This window comes from Sorex araneus, chromosome 3 (assembly GCF_027595985.1).
Source record: "Sorex araneus isolate mSorAra2 chromosome 3, mSorAra2.pri, whole genome shotgun sequence".
Classification (NCBI taxonomy): Eukaryota; Metazoa; Chordata; class Mammalia; order Eulipotyphla; family Soricidae; genus Sorex; species Sorex araneus.
In genome coordinates, this window is record NC_073304.1 from 154,462,488 (window position 1) to 154,484,014 (window position 21,527).

Below are 21,527 nucleotides of genomic sequence, written 5' to 3' on the forward strand. Positions count from 1 at the left end.
GAAGCGCGGGGCTCGAGGGGACTGGGCCGCAGTGCTCTGCGCCCGGGCCGAGCCGGGATGGGGGTGGGGCGCCTGGCTGCCCGCGAGCCCCGGGGTCTCAGGGCGGCTGCGCGGCCAGACCCGAGGGGCCTGGTGCTGGCTGGGGGCGCGCCCGGGAGCAGCCTTGGAGGAAGGGGCTCGGGTGTTCGCAGTGTCGGGCCTCCGGCGCGGGCTCGGCCTTCCCTGCAGGTCTGCGGCCGGAACCGCCTCCTTTGCCCTGGTGCTGCCGCTGCCAGTGGCGGCCACTTGTTTGCTGGAGCCGGAAGCCGACCGTGGGGGGGTCCAGGCCCGGGGCTCGGCCGGGGGCGCGCGGGAAGCACCTCCCGTGTCCCCCGGCGGGCACGGTGGCCGGAGCTCCGCGCGGTGGGCTCTGGCAGGTGCTGCGAGTCAGGTGGCGGCGGCGGGGTAGACCCAGGGCAAGCCCCACGGAGCCCGGGGCAAGCTGATCCCGTCCAGCGTGCTGGAACCGTGAGTGGCCGCGTCTCCCGCTACTCAGGCCCCTCGCGCCGCCCGGCCGGCCGTGGGTCCCGCGCCGCTCCCCCTGAGCGCCCCTCCGGGCTGCCCTCGCGCTCGCGCTCGGGGCTGGGGCTGGGGCTGGGCGGGGGTGGGGGGGTCCGTGGCGCGCAGGGCGTGGCGGAGGGAGCGGAGCATCAGTGGGACACCCACGGTGGAGTCGCTTGATGCTCTAGCATCCCCTCGGGTCCCCGAGTGGCCGCCGCTCCCGGCTCGGACTCGGGGATGGACGCCTGCCTCTGTGTCTCGGGCGTCGGGGATGTGCCTTCTTCCACGGCCACCGCTGTGTCTGATTGCCGCGCCCGCCTTGGCTGGGTTCCGCCTAGGCGCTCCAGATGCAGCAGGGCCGGAACGGGGCATCCGCAGGCCCTGACTCCTGGAAGTCACCGCCGGCCCTTGCTCCTTGAGCTCACAGTCAGCGCTTGTCCTTCCTCCACATGTCTCCGGCCCTCCGCACTCGCAGGCCCCGAGCACCAGCCCTCCAGATGGAGTGGCTGCTCCAACCCGCCAAGCGCACCTTGCTGCCCACCCCACACCTCTACCACAGTCGCCGTGGGATACACGACCTGAACTTGTCATGTCTTTAAGCCTTCAATATTTTCCCTTTAATGATTCGTCATTAAAGTCCGAATCTTCCTCCAGAGCTTAAGAGCTTTGAGCATTCACTGCAGTTTTTCCTAACAGCACAGTTTGAGCTATGGAGTTCAGGAGACTGGAAATGGTCTCTAGGCTTCACTGGGCAACCCAAGTGATATGTCTCCATTTGCTTGTCTGTCAAATGGGGATGTTGGTCTCTACAGCATAGTGTTGTGGGTTTCATACCCGAAACCCTGTAACTCTTTTCTCTGGCGGTACCTTCAGCCCTCACACACAAAGACCACTTATACCCATTTTGTTCATTTCCACGTATCACATACTTTCATCTTTCTGTGCCTTGTTATACCCTTCTGGCTATGTGGGGGCACTTTCCTACCTTTCCTTTGGTGGTAGGCTGCCTTGGTAAGGTTCAGCTGAAGCATCCTCTTTCCAACCCCTGTCCCCACTGCCCCAGTGATTCTCTGTTTTACATAGCTTTTTCTGTTTCAGTTCTGTTTCATCTGTTATAAAAGTAGCAGTAACTATCATTGATTGACTATATTGATTTCCTGACAGATTTTGTTGTTGTTTTTATTGTTGCTGGGTTTTGTTACTTATAGTCTAGCAATGGTGTATGCTTTTAAAATGGTTTTTAAAAATTGAAATTGCTGGGAGGTGCCCAGTAGTAGAATATCATGTGTCCACACACACACACACACACACACGGGTAATAAATGGGATGGTGACTGTCTGCTGCCTAAATCTTGGTAGGCTTTTCCAGTTCAGAAATAATTACATTAGTATATAAAATTTCTCACCATTGGTTTTTATTCCACAAGTTTTACGATTAGGGTGCTAAGTATTTTCAGCTCCTATAAAAAGAAGTGACATTCTTTTCATTCACTGTCTTCTCTGCCATTCCCCTTCGTTTAGATCCCCTTACTCCCAGTTTCAAGTGAATCTTTCCATTGTTTCTTGCTCTGGTTTAATGACAGATAGTTACCCACATATAGCTGAGATAGTAAGACTGAAATTTTAGAATTGCTATGACTTAAAAGTCATGCAGGGGCTGGAGTGATAGCACAACAGGTAGGGCGTTTACCTTGAACGCAACTGACTCGGGCTTGAATCCCAGCATCCCATATGGTCCCCCTAAGCACCGCCAGGGGTAATTCCTGAGTGCATGAGCCAGGAGTGACACCTGTGCATCACCGGGTGTGACCCAAAAAGCAAAAAAAAAAAAAAAAAGTCATGCAGTGGTAGAACTAATGTCATGCATGTGTTGATACCCTGGGTACAATCCCCAGCCAACAGGAAACAATAAAAAAAAAACATATGATTTATGAGAGGGGTCTAGAGTGATAGTACAGCAGGTAAGGAGTTTATGTTGCATGTGACTGACCTTAGAAGTTTAGAAATCTAGGTGGGACTTATATAATTAACACTAAAGTAAGGAGTGAGATGTCTTAATTGTAGTCTGCAATGGAAATCACAATACTGCTGAAAATGTAGACATATGCAGTTGTCTTTTTCAGATATTGTTTAATGCAGCATATTTTATATCTTAGGAAATAATGCTCTACAAAGCCACTTGATGCACAGAGACTCTGTCTTCCGTAGTTGAACTAAAGAGACAGAAGAGCACTGGCAACTTCTTTGAAAGGAGGATGGATCTAGTTTTTATTTGCTGAACACAGTGTAGTGCTCAGAACCATGAAAGTTTGAGACTTGAGACTCTCTCTGGATTTTCTTTATTCAGCCCCCAGCCCACTTTTCTAAATCAGTGGCAAACCAATATCTAAGTATTCATTTGAAAGAGCATCTTTTAATTCTGAGTCTCACTTGACTCTTCTTATATAAATTTCTTAGATAAATTATAGCCTTTTTAGTTTAATGTGCAGCAGTGCTACATTTACATAGAGACTTGATAAAACATTGTATTCTTTACTTGGATTTATTATAAGATTTTCACAATTTGTGTAACCTATTTTGTTTCTCTGATCTAACATACTAGAAAGTCTGTTTCCGCTAAAACTTTACATCTAAAAAGTGTTTGTTTTCCTTCTTAATAATTTTAGAATGAACACCACCATATGACCAACAGCCAGTTATGATTTTAAAATGTAAAGTGTTCCTTGGGGTGGATTGGGGGGTGGGAGAGTAATAGCTTAGGGATTGGAAAATTTGCTTTGCATTCAGAGGCTCTAAATCCTGGTACTACTTGCCTGCTCCAGAGCTGCTTGGTAGGCCCAGAAAGGGGGAGAAATAAAGGTGTTCTCAAATCTTTCTTGATATCTTTTATATTGAATTACACCTGTAGTATAGTATTTAATGTGAGTTATAACTCATGAACTTTTCTCTTAAATGTATCTAATCTAACGGTTATTGGGTTGTTGGGATTTTTATTGGTTTGTGTTTTATTAACTTGCTTTCTGATTTCTTTTTCTACCAGAATGGGTGGATACAGTATGGGAACTGGATTTCACAGAAACTGAGCCTTTGGATCCCAATGTGGAAGCAGATATCTTAGAGTCTGGATTGGATGCATTCAAAAAACTTGATGATAGTCTTTTCCACTTTGCTACTGAAGAACAGGGATCCAAGGAGGTAAAAAAATGAAAAAAGTTTTTTAAGACAATTGGGCCGGAATGATAGTACATTGGGTAGGTCATTTGCCTAGCATGTGGCTGACCCAGGTTCGATCCCCTAAATCCCATGTGGTTCCCCAAGCACCTCCAGGAGTAATTCCTGAGTGCAGAACTAGGAGTAAACCTCTGAGTATCTCTGGGTGTGACCTAAAAAGCCAAAACAAAGAAACAAAAAAATTAAGTATTAGAATGGGAAGATGAAAGTCATTATTATAGTCTAAGGAGTAGCCTTTTTGCCAATTTGTATTCAAATCAGGAATACAAAAAGATTAGTTTAAAGAACATGACATCCTACCTAGTAGCGTACTATAAAGGTTTTGAGGGTTTTTTTTTTATTTAAGCTACACTGCTTTTTCTAATAGCAAATTAAAGGAAAAGAATAAAAACCCAGGGACTGGAGTGATAGCACAGCAGGTAGGGCGTTTGCCTTGCATGCGGCCGACCCGGGTTCAAATCCCAGCATCCCATATGGTCCCCTGAGCACCGCCAGGGGTGATTCCTGAGTGCATGAGCCAGGAGTGACCCCTGTGCATTGCTAGGTGTGACCCAGAAAGCAAAAAAAAAAAAAAAAAAAGAATAAAAACCCAACAAGGAAGAAAACAGAATAAGGCAAAAATATAGTCACACATGTAGCAATTCAGAAGCCTGTCATTGTAAGGAAAATTTATCTTTTTACTAAAACTGAGAAGTATAAGTTGAATTATAAATGAAACAGTTCCTTTTAATATTGAGTTCTACCTAGTGTACTAAATTAATATTTGGATTCACGATTTTTACTTATTTATTTTTTTGTTTTGTTTTGCGTACACCCGCTGATGCTCAGGGGTTACTCCTGGCTCTGCACTTAGGAGTCACTTCTAGTGGACCTGGGGGCCATATGGGATGCTGGAAATCAAACTTGAGCCGGCCCTGTGTAAGGCAAGGCCTCATGCAAGGCAAGTACTTTGTCTGCTGTACTATCTCTCCGGCCCCTAGGTTAATGATTTTTTTTTTTTTAATTTAGGGCTAGAAAGCAGGGGTAAAATACTTAGTAACACCTGAGAAATTTAAGTTGACAAAACATTTGAATTACAAGGTTCACATCTAGTTGAACATCTTCCAACCTATCGTCAAGTCCTTGAGAACCTGAGAAGAAAATGTGATGATTGAGACAGAGACTCTCTCATTGAGGACCTTGGCAGCAGCACTGGCTGCAAGTCCTCCATGTGGTTTTTGCTGGTCAACGCAAGTCCTCTGTCCTTCCAACTGCTGAGTCCTCCTGAGTAAAAGCGGAATATTTGGTGAAATCATTTGTCAAAACTGCTGTCAGAAAGGTGTAGATACCATGTAATAGGAGTGAGGAAATGGAAGTACAGTGAGATTTGAAAGGTTTCAGAGAGAAAGGAGCCAGAAGTGAGTCTTCCCAACAGGTGGAATATTAAATAGCAGAAATAAGGGTGCTAAGGTACTTGGCACATTCACAATACAGAAGCACAGAGAAAATCGTGGGTGGTAAGTGTGAAGGGCTTAAGAAATATAACTGGAATCAGGCCAGCTGGTCAGATTGAGAATGTATATTTGGGTAGCTTTTATTGGGGTTCAACAGCAGGACTTGAAAATTTATAGCTGAATATCTAATGTGTAAGGTTTTTTTTTTCTTGAAGATCATACGAATACTAACAGTTGATCCTCTCAGCCACCTGTTTGAGGATGAGTTTCTAGAGAGCAGGAGACTAAGTGATAGGAGCTCTGTTCCAAGACAGCCGTGGGTCAGAGGTGGCCGAAGTAGGAGGAACTGCACCCTTGGAAGACTCATCTTTCAGTCTGGGTTTTCTGACTGTTATTGCTGTGACCTGGAGTCATGATACTGGGTGTTCCAGAGGAGCTAAAAATGAGGGCCTGTGGGCAGTCTCCCAGAGGTTCCTGGAGGGCCTAGAGCAACTCTGGTGATATCCAGCCTGGCAGCGCTCAGGGGATCCTCAGGGACTAGGAATAGAACTTTGAGAGCTCAGGACTTCATCGAGGCGACGATCTGTTCCTTGGAGCTCTCCTCGGGGGCTTAGGCAGTGCTTGAAGTCTGACATGTAGGGCTTAGTGAACCCAGCCAGTCTCATCAGATCTACAGACCTGGTGGGAAATGTGGAATGACTGGACATGGAGTGAAAAGAAATGTCAAAGATCACACAGTCTTTTACAAAACTAGGAGTGGCGCGATATTTTTAGCCAATATAGAGACTGAGGAAAGTCTAGTAGAGGACTTTATGAGTTTATTTGTATGGTTTTGAGTGTGAGATTTTTGAGCTTTGGTATTGGGACCATATCGGGCAGTGGTTGATGGCTAATCCTGTCTTTTAGCTCAGATCGATCCCAGTGTGCTCAGGGAGCCAGACCATCCTGGGGGAGCAAGGCAAGCACCTTACTGTATTGTGTCTATGGCCTTGAGTTTGAGATTTTTTAAGTGATCTTCAGGGACATAATTAGAAATGTGAATTAGCTGAACAGAAAGATGTAAGGTTGTAAGGCTCAATAAAATAAAAACAGTAACTTCTTGGAGTGTGTGGCCAGTGTGTTCTGCTGTCAGTGAGAGAGAGAAGAGGCCGACTGAGGAAAGGCAGACACAAGGTGCTGACAGGAGGAGCTGTGTGTGGGCAGTGGCCCGAGAGCCTCAATCAAGGCTGCTGGGGCAGAGGTGACTGGATAAACCCTTAACTTCCTATGACCCCATTGCACCAAGTGAACACAGATAAAAGTGCTGTTAGGATAGAGTATGTACTGCTAAAAATTCTGGATTGTGCTTCTAGAAGTTTTGTGGCCCAGGAGAGAGCTTAGAGGATTCCAAGTGGCCCCTTCTGCATATTGGTTAAGTGGTGAAGCCACTGTCTCTTTAGGGAGCCAGGAGCTACAAGGTATGATTTTCTTGAGCTTTTATGGGCTTAGGTTTTGGTTTTGGTGTTATTTATTTATTTTTTTTGAGGTTCTCCAAGATAAATCATATTTATGGGGCCAGAGTGATAGTTCATTGGGTAAGGCATTTGCCTTCCATCCTGCCAACCCAAGTTTAATTCCTGACACCCCATACTGTCTCCTGAGCACCACCAGAAGAGATCCCTAAACACAGAGCCTGGAGTATACCCTGAACACTGCCAAGGGTGACCCTAAAACAAGACCAGGAAAAAAAAAGAAAAGAAAATATATCATATTTATTCCCCACTACATTTGGTTTTTAGGAAAAGTCTCACTAGGTTTGGTTTCTCTGAATTTGGTTTATATAATAGATGGTATGGAACTATGATAAAATTAATAAAATTTTGGTTTACATTGTGGGGCTTAGTTTCCTTTCACACCTTGGTTACTTATGAAATCTGTAGAAGGAGCAAGTTGCAGGCACTTCCTTTCTACTTTTGTTGCCAGAGAACACTTACTTAACATAATGTAGACAAAGCACTCAGAGTCTCTTGGTAACTGGAACATTAACATAGAGCTGTAACTTGTCCAAGGGATCGCTGATACAGTGTGATACCCAACTCTTGGTGTAATTTTCAGTCTTTCAGAATTCTGTATATGCTTTAGAGTTATCAAAATTATTTTGAAAGTTTATTTAAATGCATTGATACTTAGGTTTATAATTGTAAATAGTACATTTCCATTTCAGTCCTTTTCAAGATGGTAATATGTTGAAATGATAATCAGGAGGAAGAGTGATTTACTTTCTTTACAAGTACTTTATGAATCAAATGACAGGAGATTTTTACATCAATCTCATTGGCTTTGTGACTCTCCTCTCCAGAGCATTTGGACCTTCTTCATTGAGAACAACATTTCCCACAGATCACTGGTGGCTCTGTTCTATCACTTCGTCCAAACAGGCCACAAGAAAAATGTCGGTGTAAAATCTCGAGAATACAGTCTTCATGCTGCTGGGCTTTATTTTCTGCTACTAGAAGTACCCGGTATGTATATTTGGTATGAGAGGATAAATCTTTTGTGAGTTTGATTCTGATAAGGGGCTATAATGATGCCAAAGAGACAGTACAGCAGGGAGGTACTTGCCTTGCACTTGACTTAGGCTTGATCCTCAGCACTACATGATCTTCGTAGCCTGCAAGGAGTGATTTTGAGTGCAGAGCAAGGAATAAAATAAAAGTATATAATCTTTCAGGAGCAGCTCCCTGGGCCCTGGAGCCATCCCAGAAGCTGGAGTTATTGTGTCCCCTCTTTGCCAATTGTTGTAACCAATGAAGACAGTTGTTGGTTGGACAGACATCAGAAAAAAAAGGCGAAGTAGTAGGGTCTACCCTAATGCAGACAGGAAAGATTTTCTATCTGGACTTATGCAAACCAACATAGTGCCATGATGCATCAGAAAGGTACTGATGAGAAGGTGCAAACAAGAGAAAAGCAAATATTTCACTTTACTTATAGTGAAATACAGTCACCCATTTGCTGTGAATCCTGGTCAAAAAAGCATTAAAAGTCCTGTAGAAGTAGAATATACAATTTATCAACATGTTTAATTCACTTAGTCTCATGCTGAAAACCTTGATTTTTAATTATCTAAGAGCATTATAACAGGAGTGTGGACAATCTGTCTAATATCTTTTCATAGATCTCACAAAAAAGGTACTGGAACAATTCTGCAGATACAATTTAAAGAAATAAGGAGATCTTTAAGTAACAATCCAGTTTTATCATAGTTTCTTTCCTTTAAACACAACCTCAAATATTCTACACATTTCATTACACTCATTCTGTTCTTTTCTTCATTCCATTTCAAAACCAGCTTCACTTTAATAGGATTCCTTTTTTTCACTGATATCTCCATCCATTATCTTTCTTACTTAAGATATATTTATACTCCTTGTAATCATATCTAACCTCCTTATTTTTTTGAACTTAGTACAACCTGATCTCTCAAGAAGTTTTTTTTTATATATTTTTTATTTTTTTTAACCTTTCATGTTTGGGTTACAATCTCACAATGATCAAACACCCATCCCTCCACCAGTGCACATTCCCCACCACCAATATCCCCGGTATACCCCCCCTTTTCTCACCCTCCCCCTGCCTCCGTGTAGACAGTATTCCCCATACTCTCTCTCTACTTTTGGGCATTATGGCTTGCAACACAGACACTGAGAGGTCATCATGTTTGGCCCATTATCTACTTTGCATCTCCCATCATTTTTGATTCCTCCAGCCATCATTTTCTTAGTAATCCCTTCTCTATTCTATCTGCCTTCTCCCCTCTGCTCATGAAGCAGTCTTCCAGCTATGGGGCAATCCTCCTGGCCCTTGTATCTACTGACCTTGGGTGTCAGCCTCATGTGATATTCTTCTATACTCCACAAATGAGTGCAGTCCTTCTATATCTGTCCCTCTCTTTCTGACTCACTTCACTTAGCTTGATACTCTCCATTTCTATCCATTTATAAGCAAATTTCATGACTTCACCTCTCCTAACAGCTGCGTAGTGTTCCATTGTGTAGATGTACCAAAGTTTCTTTAACCAGTCATCTGTTGTAGAGCACTTGGGTTGTTTCCAGATTTTGGCTATTGTGAACAGTGCTGCAATGAATATATAGGTACAGATGTCATTTCTGCTGTTCTTTTTTGCATCCTCAGTGCTGTTTCATCCTTAAAGATGCTTTTAGCTTCAATGTCATGGAGAGTTCTGCCTACATTTTTTTATATGTACCTTATAGATTCATGTCTGATTTTGAGGTCTTTTTTTTTTTTTTTTTTTTTTTTTGCTTTTTGGGTCACACCTGGAGATGCACAGGGGTTACTCCTGGCTCTGCACTCAGGAACCACCCCAGGCGGTGCTCAGGGGACTGTATGGGATGCTGGGAATCGAACCCGGGTCGGCTGCGTGTAAAGCAAACGCCCTACCTGCTGTGCTATTGCTCCAGCCCCTGATTTTGAGGTCTTTAATCCACTTTGATCTGACTTTTATGCCTGGCATTAGACAGAGGTTGGAGTTAATTTTTTTGCAGCTAGCTGACCAGTTTTCCCAGCAACACTTGTTGAAGAGGCTTTCTTTGTTCCACTTCACATTTCTTGTTCCTTTGTCAAAGATTAAGTAGTCATATATTTGGGGGTCTGTGACAGGATATTCAACTCTGTTCCATTGGTCTGCAGGTCTGTTTTTAGCCGAATACCATGCTGTTTTAATTACTACTGCTTTGTAGTAGAATTTGAAGTTGGGGAAGTTAACGCCACCCATCTTCTTTTTCCCAAGGATTGCTTTAACTATTCGTGTCTCAAGAAGTTTGGAAAGAAGTTGCTAATCATTATCTCATTTAGCATGACCAAATTGTACTCTGCAGTACTCTTTCAAAAGCATTTCCATCAGCTCTATAGATATTCAAAAGGTTTTAAAGTGCCCATAATTAGGCTGAGCAATAGTACAGTGGGTAGGGTGTTTGCCTTGCACGAAACTGACCCAGGTTCAATTCCAGCATCCCATATGGTCCCTGGAGCATTGCCAGGAGTAATTCCTGAGTGCAGATCTAGGAGTAACCCCTGTGCATCACCGGGTGTGACCCAAAAAGCCAAAAAAAAAAAAACAAAAAGCCATAATTAAAGATTTTACAGCATATACTGTACTTGGTAAAAGTTCACTTCACATTAGGAATTAACCAGAACATACTAAAACGTTTCAGTTTTAGAATTTTGACTTCTAGGAAAGCACACATATTTCAGGGTTAAAGTACTCACAAAGATAAAAATAAAGTTACCCTCATAATATTATGCATTTTCTTTTTTTTAATTTTCTTTTTTTTTAATTTTCTTTTTTATTGAATCACTGTGAGATACAGTTACAAAGTTTTCATATTTGATCCACCACTAACCCCCTGCATACCCCCCCCCCCCGCACTCCCCCTCTGCCTGTGTGGCAGACATTTTTCACCTTACTCTTTCCTTACTTTGATTACATTCAATTTTCAACAGGGATCTCACTATCATTACTTGGAGGTTTTCCTCTAACAGTCAGACATGTTGGATGGCATCAAAAGATTGTTTTCATTTTTCAGAAAAGGTCGCGCAGCCGCATTAGCGGCCGCACAGTTCAGAGCTGTCCCAGTCCACATCCCAGAGCCGTGTTAGTTGCTGCTCATTGTTGCCCGGGCTCCATCTGGAGAAGGTGTACCAGCTGTACCTCCTCCGTCTGGATCCCCGGTGTTGCTGGCCTGGTCTCGGGTCTGGAGCATCCTCCGGCCGCGTTGCTTACCGGAACGCCTGGATTCTTCTCTGTTGAATGTGGCAAGATGGCGCCGAGGGTGGGTCGAGGGCGTGACTTCCGGTGGCCAGGGCGACCTGGAGGCTGGGCTTATGCATTTTCTTGTACTACACAGACTGGTTGACAATAGTCCGGAAGAGAAAAAAATTGATAGTTTTTTTTCCACGTTTTTCACAGAATTCCCATTCTCAGAAACCACTGAAGTTGAAGTGGCTCTTTGTAGCAGGGGCTGAGTTTTAAAACTGCCCATTTTCTTTTCTTCAGTCACTTATCAGTAGCTATTCCCTAGATTACTTTTGGACGGGAGAGGTAAGATAATGGAACTTTGTGCAGTTCTTTGCATTCTAATCTTATAACTTCTAGGAATCTATGTCTTTAACTAAATTATTACTCCTTGAACCAGTTTTTTTTTTAATTATCTCAGTTATTTCAAATCATGAGTTATAGGCCAGATATTTTAACAATTCCACACAGAAAAAAACTAACCTATGCTTTCAGACACAGAAAAAGGCCCAGGATTCTTACCAAACTTTTAGGTTTAAGAAAACCCGCATAAGAAAACACTTGAACTGCCAATGTTTTAAGAAAACATGAGAAATCTTTCTTTGACTTAATTTCTGTACCTTTGTACTTCTGTACATCTCAGAGAGCCCAGCAAGCTACCGAGAGTATCCCGCCCGCATGGCAGAGCCTGGCAAGCTCCCCATGGCGTATTCGATATGCCGAAAACAGTAACAAGTCTCACAATGGAGACATTACTGGTGCCCACTCGAGCAAATCGATGAACAATGGGAGGACAGTGCTACAGAGCTACCTCTGTTATTAGTAAAACAGCTCTGCACAGAGCTTTAGTCTTGCTTCTGCTTTTTGGCTTAGCTCTGCGACCCTCTAGAACAGTGCAGGTTCTGAAGATGAAGAAAACTTACGGTGTTAGGAACCATTCAACTTTTTCAAACAAGAAATTTGGATTGAGAATATCATTTTTTCTTTATGCTCAGTATTTAGTTTAGAAACCTTTCAGCTTACTCATGACCTATGACAGTCCAAAAGCATCTTTACAATTTCATACATATGCAGAGAATTTTTCTATAAATAGGGTATGGCCATCACAAACACAAACACACCTGCTTGAACGATCAATTTGCTGTTTTTCCGACCCAGAGGTACAACTGAGGTGGGTGAAAAAGAGACAGGATCATCTCTAGGGCAAACTAAACCCTGTAGGCCTACTGAAACTATCCCATGTTCTTCACCACCACCACTTTCATCCTCCCCTCCCCCCCACACTCTCCAAACAGGTCTAGAAAGAGCTTCTTTGGTACTAAACCAACAAAGCTACGTTATAGTCAAGTCATTTTGAATCTAAGATAGTGCAGTGTTTTCAGTTTAAAACAATTAGGAGGAGATCAGTGCCCTACAGGGCAAGAGTAACAAGGAACAAGGGATTATAACAGTCAATGGGAAAATCTGCCACTTTGAATCTCAAAGGAAAGAGGTGGTCGTAACACCAAGCATACACTGGTTGGACAGAGAGAAAACAAATAATAATATAAACCAACAAACAGACAACGTAAACCACAAATAGAGATCATTGGCAGCCATTGGGTGCGCATCCATCTGGCAGGATCCCTCTAAGGATCTTAAGGTCACCTTGACATCGGAGTAGGGGTATAATCCCCCACCTGGTTGCTGCAGTAAACTGAAATTCAGGGGTGGGGGGGGCAAGGGCAAATCCCCATGAGCCTTTATGGTGTCCACACAAACCAAACCACGGATTAGAGCCCATTCAGATCCTATAGCTGGAGTCTTGGACCACCAATCAATCCAAACACTCTCTCACACACTCCCATTCAAGCCAGGAAATAAGGCTGACTGATCAGCACAGGAAAACAACGAACAGACAGGTGGCCATCAACCAGATGATCCTACTGGATCCTTGAGGCAGGGCAACGTCTCAATCCTGCTTGAGTCTAGGAGAGTATACAGCATCTGATCCCGCCTCAGACACTGATAATGCTGGCTACAATAGACCTTACCGCACTCAGGAGGTTGTTATAGATGAATTCCTGCAAGGTGTTCCAAGGGGTGATATCAGACCTGGGACCTCTTTTTTCCAATAGCTGAGGAGCGTCATCTCAGTAGCTTCTTCTAGGACAGAACGAAAAGGCCCTCGCAGCACTCTCCCCCACGGGACAAGGCCCAGGGTTCTTTCATCTCGCTGGGGCCTCCAAATGCTATAGACTAGGCACCCAAAAATGTTCAACGAATGAGAATTTTGTCTCAAATCAAGGAACTTTTATTAGCTGGCCAGCAATTCCTTTCTCAAGCCCAGCCTGGAGGGGAGAGGCATCCCTGAGTGAAAACACAAGTTTTATAAAGGGCCAAATCACTCTTAATTTCACTGAGCAAGAAAGCAAATTGACAGAAGCCAAAAAGCAGGTAAACTAAACAATCTTTTGGGTTTTTTTTTTTGTTTTTTTTTTTTTTTGCTTTTTGGGTCACACCTGGCGAGGCACAGGAGTTACTCCTGGCTCTGCACTCAGGAATTACTCCTGGCAGTGCTCAGGGGACCATATGGGATCCTGGGAATCGAACCCGGGTCGGCCGCGTGCAAGGCAAACGCCCTACCTGCTGTGCTATCGCTCCAGCCCCAATCTTTTGGTTTTTGAAAGACTGAATCAACGGATTGTTTCGTTGACCTGCTCAAAAACTACAAATTGAGCTTCCACATGACCCCGCAATAACACTTCTGGGAATATATCCCGAGGATGCAAAAAAAACACAGTAGAAATGACATCTGTACGTATATGTTCATTGCAGCACTGTTGACAATAGCCAAAATCTGGAAACAACCCAAGTGCCCAAGAACAGACAACTGGTTAAAGAAACTTTGGTACATCTACATAATGGAATGCTATGCAGCTGTTAGGAGGGATGGAGTCATAAAATTTGCTTATAAATGGATAGACATAGAGAGTATCATGCTATGTGATATGAGTCAGAAAGAGAGGGACAAATATAGAAGGACTGCACTCATTTGTGGAATATAAAATAACATAACACAAGACCGACACCCAAGGACAGTAGATATAAGGGTCAGGAAGATGGCTCCATAGTTGGAAGCCTGCTTCATGAGTGGGCGGGGAGAAGGCAGATGGAATAGAGAAGGGATCACTAAGAAAATGATGGTTGGAGAAATCAGTCGGGATGGGAGTTATGTGCCAAAAGTAAAGGACCAAACATGATAACCTCTTAGTATCCACATTGCAAACCATAATGCCCCAAATTAGGGGGAGAGTATGGGGAATATTGTCTGCCATGGAGAAGGTGGGGGTATGCTAGGGATATTGGTGGAAGGGAATGTGCACTGGTAGAGGGATGGGTTTTTAATCATTGTGTGATTGTAACTCAAACTTGAAAGCTTGTACTATATCTCACGGTAGCACTGTAGCACTGTTTTCCCGTTGTTCATTGATTTGCTCGAGTGGACACCAGTAGTGTCTCCATTTTGAGACTTATTGTTGCTGTTTTTGGCATATCAAATATACCACGTGTAGTTTGCCAGGCTCTGCTGTGTAGGTAGGATATTCTCGGTAGCTTGCCGGCAAGCAAGGCAAACGCCCTACTCGCTGTGCTATTACTCCAGTTCATATGTCACAGTGAATCAATAAAATAAAATTTAAAAAACCCAATCCATTGACTAACACAGAAACTAAAAATAAAAGAGTCAAACAACTAAAATGTAAGTAGTTTTAGTCAAGTGGTTGAGTGGTTAATAAAGAGTTCAGTGGTTAAGTCATTGAACAGAATTAAGAAGTTAGACAAGGAATCTAATAATTAAAGAATAAAATAGTCAAACAGCATTAGATATTCAAACAATCGATTGATGAGAGAAAAAATGAAAAAGAAATGGTTAGCTACATTCTCTAACATGGTTAGGTAAATTCATTCTTTAACATTCTTTATTGATTCACTCGAGTTTTGTGTTTTTTCTGTCAGTTGACTGTATCCATTCTGGCTGCCTAGGTCAGGTCAGTCTTCCACAGTAGTAACCAATTTTTTAGTGTTTTATTTTTATTTTTATTTTTTAAATTATTGAATCACCATTTGATATATCATCACACAGTTACAAAGTTGTTCATGATTAAGTTTCAGTCAATGTTCTAACACCCATCCCTTTACCAGTATATATTTCCCACTACCAATGTCCCCTGTTTCCCTCCAGCCCCCCCTTCCCAGTCTACCTCAATGGCAGGTACTTTTTCTCTCTTTTTATTTACCATTTTTTCCTTTTTTTTTCTGTGGTTTGTAATACTGTTACTGAGGAGTTATCATGTTATCACTTTACCTCCTTTCAGTACCTAGTTCTTACCTAGAGTGATCATTTCCAACTATCATTATCATAGTGGTTCCTTCTCTGTCCTAACTGCCCTCCCGTTGTGACTTATGTCAAACTTCCTACCATGGACCAGACCCCTGGTGCTCATTTCTATTGTCTTTGGGTAGTATTCACATACTCTGTCACTGTCACTGTCATCCCGTTGCTCATCGATTTGTTTGAGCGGGCACCAGTAACATACTCTGTATATATTTATTTTTATATCCCACAAATGAGGGCAATCATTCTGTCTCCCTTCTCCCTCTGACTCATTTCACTCAGCATGATACTCTCCGTGTCCATCCACGTAGAAGCAAATTTTGTGACTTGATTTCTCCTAAGGCTGCTAGTTTCTTTATGAACTCATCTGTCCTTAGGCACTTGAGTTGTTTCCAGATACTGTCTATTGTGAATAGTGCCCCAATGCATAAGAGTGCAGATGGCTTTTCTGTATTGTGCTTTTGGGCCTCTAGGGTATATTCCCAGGAGCAGTATTACTAGGTCATATGAAAGCTCAATTTCTAGTTTTTTGAAGAAGGCCCATATTGTTTTCCATAAAGGCTGGACCAGTGGACATTCCCACCAGCAGTAAATGAGTCTCCCTTTCTCCCTGCATTCACACCAGCACCGATTATTCTTGTTCTTTTTTTTTTTTTCTTTTTGGGTCACACTCAGCAATGCACAGGGGTTACTCCTGGCTCTGCACTCAGGAATTAATCCTGGCAGTGCTCATGGGACCATATGGGATGCTGGGAATCAAACCTGGGTAGGCCACATGCAAGGCAAACACCCTACCCGCTGTGCTATCACTCCAGCCCCTCTTGTTCTTTTTGATATGTGCCAGTCTCTAGTGTAAGATGATATCTCATTGTTTTGATTTGCATCTCCCTAATGATTAGTAATGTAGAGCAGATTTTTTTCATGTGCCTTTTGTCCATTTTATTTATTTATTTATTTTTGCGTTTTGAGTCACACCCAGTGATACACAGGCTTACTCTTGGCTATACACTCAGGAATTACTCCTTATGGTGCCTGGGGGACCATGTGGGATGCAGGGAATTGAACCAGGCCCCTGTGCAAGGCAAACGCCCTGCCTGCTGTACTATAGCTCCAGCCCCTGTCCATTTGTGTTTCTTTGAGGAAGTTTCTGTTCATCTCTTCTGCAGATTTTTTAATGAGGTTGAATATTTTTTCTTGTAAAGTTCTACTAGTGGCTTATATATTTTGGGTATTTGCCCCTGTCAGATGAGTGTTGGGTGAATAATTTCTCCCATCCTGTGAGCTCTTTATGTCTTGGTCATTGTTTCCTTTGAGGTGCAGAAGCTTCTTAGTTTAACTTGTGGTTTTACTTGTTCTGAGGGTTAACATATAATGTTGAGAAAAGTTTTTCTGTTTGTCTTCCAATGTTTTATTTTCTCATATTGTAATCCAATATAAATGCCCCCAGCTATTGCTGGAGGAGGAATGTTTGCAGGCTACAAGAACCCCTACCCTAAATAGAATAAAACCGGAAATTGTCTTCTCCTCGTTTACTGTCCCGAATGGGGGAAAAAAAAAAGCCACGGGCCATCATCTCTCTCAGTGTAGATGTGGAAGCTTAGATTAAATCTACCTCATCAAAATGATAGCTGGTTATTCTTGAAGGTGGAAGGCATGGAAAAGGAGCCTGTTTATTATTGTCAGAGCCCTAGGTGACCTTCTCGGAGCAGAAAGGGGCCCTTAGCCCTCCCCTAGGACCAGGTAAGAGAGAATGGGACAGAGAGAAAACCAGCTAGTGAATCCAGTGTATGGGGGAAAACAAAGTTAAAGGATCTTTCTTGCTTCACTGCTTGTCGTTGGTGGTGGTGTTTAGTTTGTTTTTGGGGGGTGGGGGGAGTGGGCAGAAAAGGGGGAACTGAATGAGGATCGCAACTGCAGTGTGTCATAACGATGTGGGTTGTTGTGAGAGATCTAACTCACTGCGTCACACATGCAAATCTCACACTATACTGATACACATCCCAAAGCCTCAAATGAACAGTTTTCATGTGTGTATGTGTGTGTGTGTGTTTGTGTGTGTGTGTGTATGTATGAGAGAGAGAGAGAGAGAGAGAGAGAGACTTTATAGCACTGAGTTATTTAATGTATTTGGTTTCCAACCATTTGAGGATTTTCGTAAATTATTAATTTACTTGATTTGTATTCTGATTATGTTTCGATGCTGGTGCATACTTTGTATGATTATGTGACTTTAGTTTTGTGAGTCTGGAGTCTGGGTTGTTTTTTTGTTTGGTTTGGGGGCCATGTGTGGCTGTGCTCAAGCTTATTCCTGGGTCTGCATTTAGGGTTTGCTCTTAAGTGATACTTAGGGTGCCAGTCATGGTGTTGGGGATCAAACTGGCATTGGCTTTGTGCAAGGCAAGCACCTAAGCCCTGTACTGCTTCTCCAGCCCCAGATATCTGGGTTTTGACATTTGTGGTCCATTATAGAGTCTGACTTGGTGAATCTTCTGTTTGTACTTGAATAAAAATACTTGTTTTGTCTTTGGTCAGTCTCATTCTGTATTAGGTCAGTTTGGTGGCTGAAGTTCTTGAGTCTTTCATTGCTGCCCTGGAGTATGTTTATCAATTACTTAGGGGGTGAGGAGGAGGGAGATAGGAAGAGGGTGAAAATTGAATCTCCAAGCATAATTTTTGTTTTTTCTGTTTCTTCTTTCATTTCTCTATGTTTGAATTGTATCGAAAATCTATCTAGATATAAATGTCCTTATGATTATACATCTCCCACTGAATTGCAAGTCTTCAGGTCATCAACTCTTGGAATTTGATAGATGGAAGTTCTTATTCTATCTTAAGGAATGTAGGCTTTTGTCTTTTGGGTGTTATTTTACTTTTGGGCCACGCCTAGCAGTACTCAGGAATTACTCATGGCAGTGCTCAGGGGACCATAGGGATGCCAGGAATTGAACCTGGGTCGGCCACATGCAAGGCAAACACCCTACCTGTACTATCTCTGTCCCCAAGTATGTTTTTGATGAATTTATAGTGTTACAAAATGTTTTCAGTGCCTTTAAGGTGTTGTCACATTGTTTCCTAGTTTACATTTTCTCTAGTTAGAAGTTTCATAATTCAGACTTGCTTTCTATTTTTTTGTGTCCCCTCTTGTTTTGGGTTACTTTGAAGATTTTGATACTTTGCTTTAGCAGTTTGGTTGCATTTTCTGTGTTTTGTTGGAATTTCCTTTATGTTTAATGGTTTTTTTTTTTGTGCACCTACTGTTCAAATTCATTTATCTTTTCATAGTGTTCACTCTCTACTCTCGGTATATTTTTCTTTCTTGGGTCAAATTCCATTTGAGGGTTGGGGAAATAGCTCAAGTTGTAGTTCCTTGGCCAAGCATGTACAAGATCCTGCATACTGAATGGATCCTAAGCACCTGAATACAACTGGTTGTGGCCCCCAGCACTGCTAAGCCAGAGCCCCAAAGCTTTTAGGACTGCAGAGCTGGTCATGGGTGTTAGTAGACCCAGGATCTCCAAGCTTAGCTTGGTGTTTGCTGTATTATTATTTGTAAAATATATATATATGTGCGCGCGGAGGGGTGTGATCTGTGTGTTCACGGGCTCTTGGGGCCGCAGTCTCTCTCTTGCCGCTCGCATTCGGTGCTCTCGAGCCACTGTGTATGGACCAGATCAGGATAGCTTCTCGTGCTCTGCTTCTATATGTGCTGCTATGCTCTCTTCTGTCTGTTTCTCTATCTCTGTTTCTGTGGTCTCTCCTCTGGTCTCTTCCGATCTCTCTTCTTCTGATCTCTCTCTCTGGAGCCCTTCTGCTTCAGTCTCTGGAGCTCCACTCACTCTCACTTCTGACTCTGACTCTGAGTCTGAATCTCACTTGTTTTGTGCTCTTTCTTTCCCCTGCTTCTGGCTCCAGTGAATCCCTGATTCTCTTTTGCTTTGTGCTCTGCTTCTGTGTCTTCTCTCCTACTTCTGTGTCTTCTGCTTCTGTGTCTTCTCCCTCTACTTCTCTTACAGTCTTAGTTTATATAGCAATCACATAGGATGGTGATACAAAGGTGGGTTAAACATTGACAAATCAATAAAGAGGGGCAAGACCACTCTTCCAGGAGATTAACAAAATCTCATCTAAGAAGATTACTCCAGATTACTAGGAGATCAGTACTTTACTAGGAGATCAGGGCGGGATTCCATCCAGGGTGTGTCTCTCTCTTCCTTCCTCAGCTAGTAATCCACTTAAATAGTTGTAGTATATCTATTTCTAATATTTCTAGCATTGTCAATTCTGTATGAGTACAGTAAGAGATATATCAAACTTAAAGTTTGGTTCTTCCTGAGGACATTCACTGTATATTCCAGACCACAGTCCTCAGGCCAGGTTAATCTTCCTAACCCCAGCAGGGTCCTATCTCATCGTTACTTTTGGATCATGACAGCATTTGTCTGTGAAAGCAGATGCCCAGGAGTAAATATTATTGGAGTCAATCAACTCCCAAGTTACAAAGCATCATATTAACTGTCTTCCTGTGTCCATACAGAAAGAACATTGCTTTAAGGTAAACTAAGTTCCCTGCGGCAAGGCTAAAAGGACAAACCCAATGTTACCTAAAATTATTATTATTATTATTATTATTATTATTATTATTATTATTATTATTATTATTATAATGAATTCCCTCTGGGAGAGCCCGGCAAGCTACCAAGAGTATCCTCCCCGCACGGCAGAGCCTAGCAAGCTACCTGTGGCATATTCGATATGCCAAAAACAGTAACAAGTCTCACAATGGAGACATTACTGGTTCCATTATGTCTTCATTGTCCGCTCAAGCAAATTGATGAACAGCAGGACGACAGTGCTACAGTGCTATTTTAATGAATATAAAGGTGTTCCATTTGATTCTTTCCATTTAATTTTCATTACTCTCCTTGTTTGCATGCTTAACTCTGGAGCTTATCTGTGATGCCTGCTTTAAGGTTTCTGACTGTAGTTTCAGTTTCTTAGTGGTTTCTTGGACTATTTCTATTGGCTGGTTTTCCTGAGACAGCTGCCAGTGCTTTTCTTTCTGGTGTCATGTCACTAAGTGTCTTGATGTGCTGTTTTCCTTCAAAGAGTTTTGAAGAGTATTCTGACAGACAGCTGTTGGTGGCTGACTTCACTCAATCCCTCCTTTAAGTCCTTGTTAAGGTAGATGTAAAGGTAGCCTTTACTCTAGACCTGGGTCAGCCCTCCCATTTGGTGTATTTGTTTTCAAGATCTTGACCTAGTGTTCAAGTAACGCTAGAGAGGCTCCTGGCCAGCGCTCAGACATGTCTCAGGTCTGAGTTCTGAAAGTCGTTCATCTTATACATCCTTGCTGTATAAGATGCTTTGCTTGCTTTCATGGAATTTTACCCCATATTTTTTTTTTTCTTTTGATTTCCCCACTTTTTTTGTTTGTTTTTCTGGAGAGGATGGGCAGTACTCGGGATTGCATCTGACAGTGCTCCAGGATCTGTGCCCAGAAGTGATCCCTAATCATGCTAAGGAGACTATATACTGTGCCATGGATCAAGTCTGAATCACCGTATGCACAAGCACTTTAATCCTTGTACTATCTCTGGTCTCCTCATGCCTCTCTATTTGTGCATGTTAGTTCAGCCCTCCACAGAGTTCTGAATGTCTCTGTGTTTTGTTTTTGGGGCACAGCTGGCAATGTTGTCAGGTACTGTTCTTCCGTGTTTCTAAATAATTTTCTCATCATGGCCCCTTCCAACCTGTTTCCTTCCTCTGGCACCCCTGGGTCTTATCAGTTGGACCTTCTAGTCTCATGCCATGCCCAACTTCCCTCCCCCATTTACATGTGTTTTCTTTCTATTTTTTAAATTTTATTATTATTATTTTTTAATGTGTGGCCCCCTTAGCTTCACGGCATCTTCAGGAAGCTATATGTCCCCTGGTTGAGAAACTGCTTTGCTTCATGAATACCAGCTTCTACCTGTATTACTCTGGTATTTACTCAACAGTCTTTTTATGATTTTTCTAGAAATTGCCTCAAACCCTGAAGCTTGGCAATCCTAGGACTTTACCTCCTTTGTTTTCCTTCTGTCAGGGATTGCTTATTTCTGTTTCTTGTTGCTCTGCGTCCTAAAATGGTTATTTTATCATTTTTTAAATCCAG

The 21,527-nt window shown here is 42.7% G+C and overlaps 1 protein-coding gene across 3 annotated transcripts in view; it reads left to right on the forward strand.

Annotated features, from left to right (window-relative positions):
• The window catches only part of NCAPD3 (non-SMC condensin II complex subunit D3), a 74,603-nt gene that overhangs the window by 615 nt on the left and 52,461 nt on the right, over positions 1–21,527 (forward strand). Inside the window, exons 1-3 of one of the 3 annotated variants that reach the window (XM_055130024.1) lie at positions 141–228; positions 3,581–3,735; positions 7,543–7,705. Coding sequence is in view for 1 of the 3 variants with exons in the window: in XM_055130022.1 (XP_054985997.1) it covers positions 3,581–3,735; positions 7,543–7,705 (318 nt within the window). In the remaining 2 variants the exon portion in view is untranslated. Of the gene's footprint in view, positions 1–140; positions 229–3,580; positions 3,736–7,542; positions 7,706–21,527 lie in introns of those variants that run through there. The other 2 variants (XM_055130022.1, XM_055130023.1) reach the window with 2 other exon arrangements.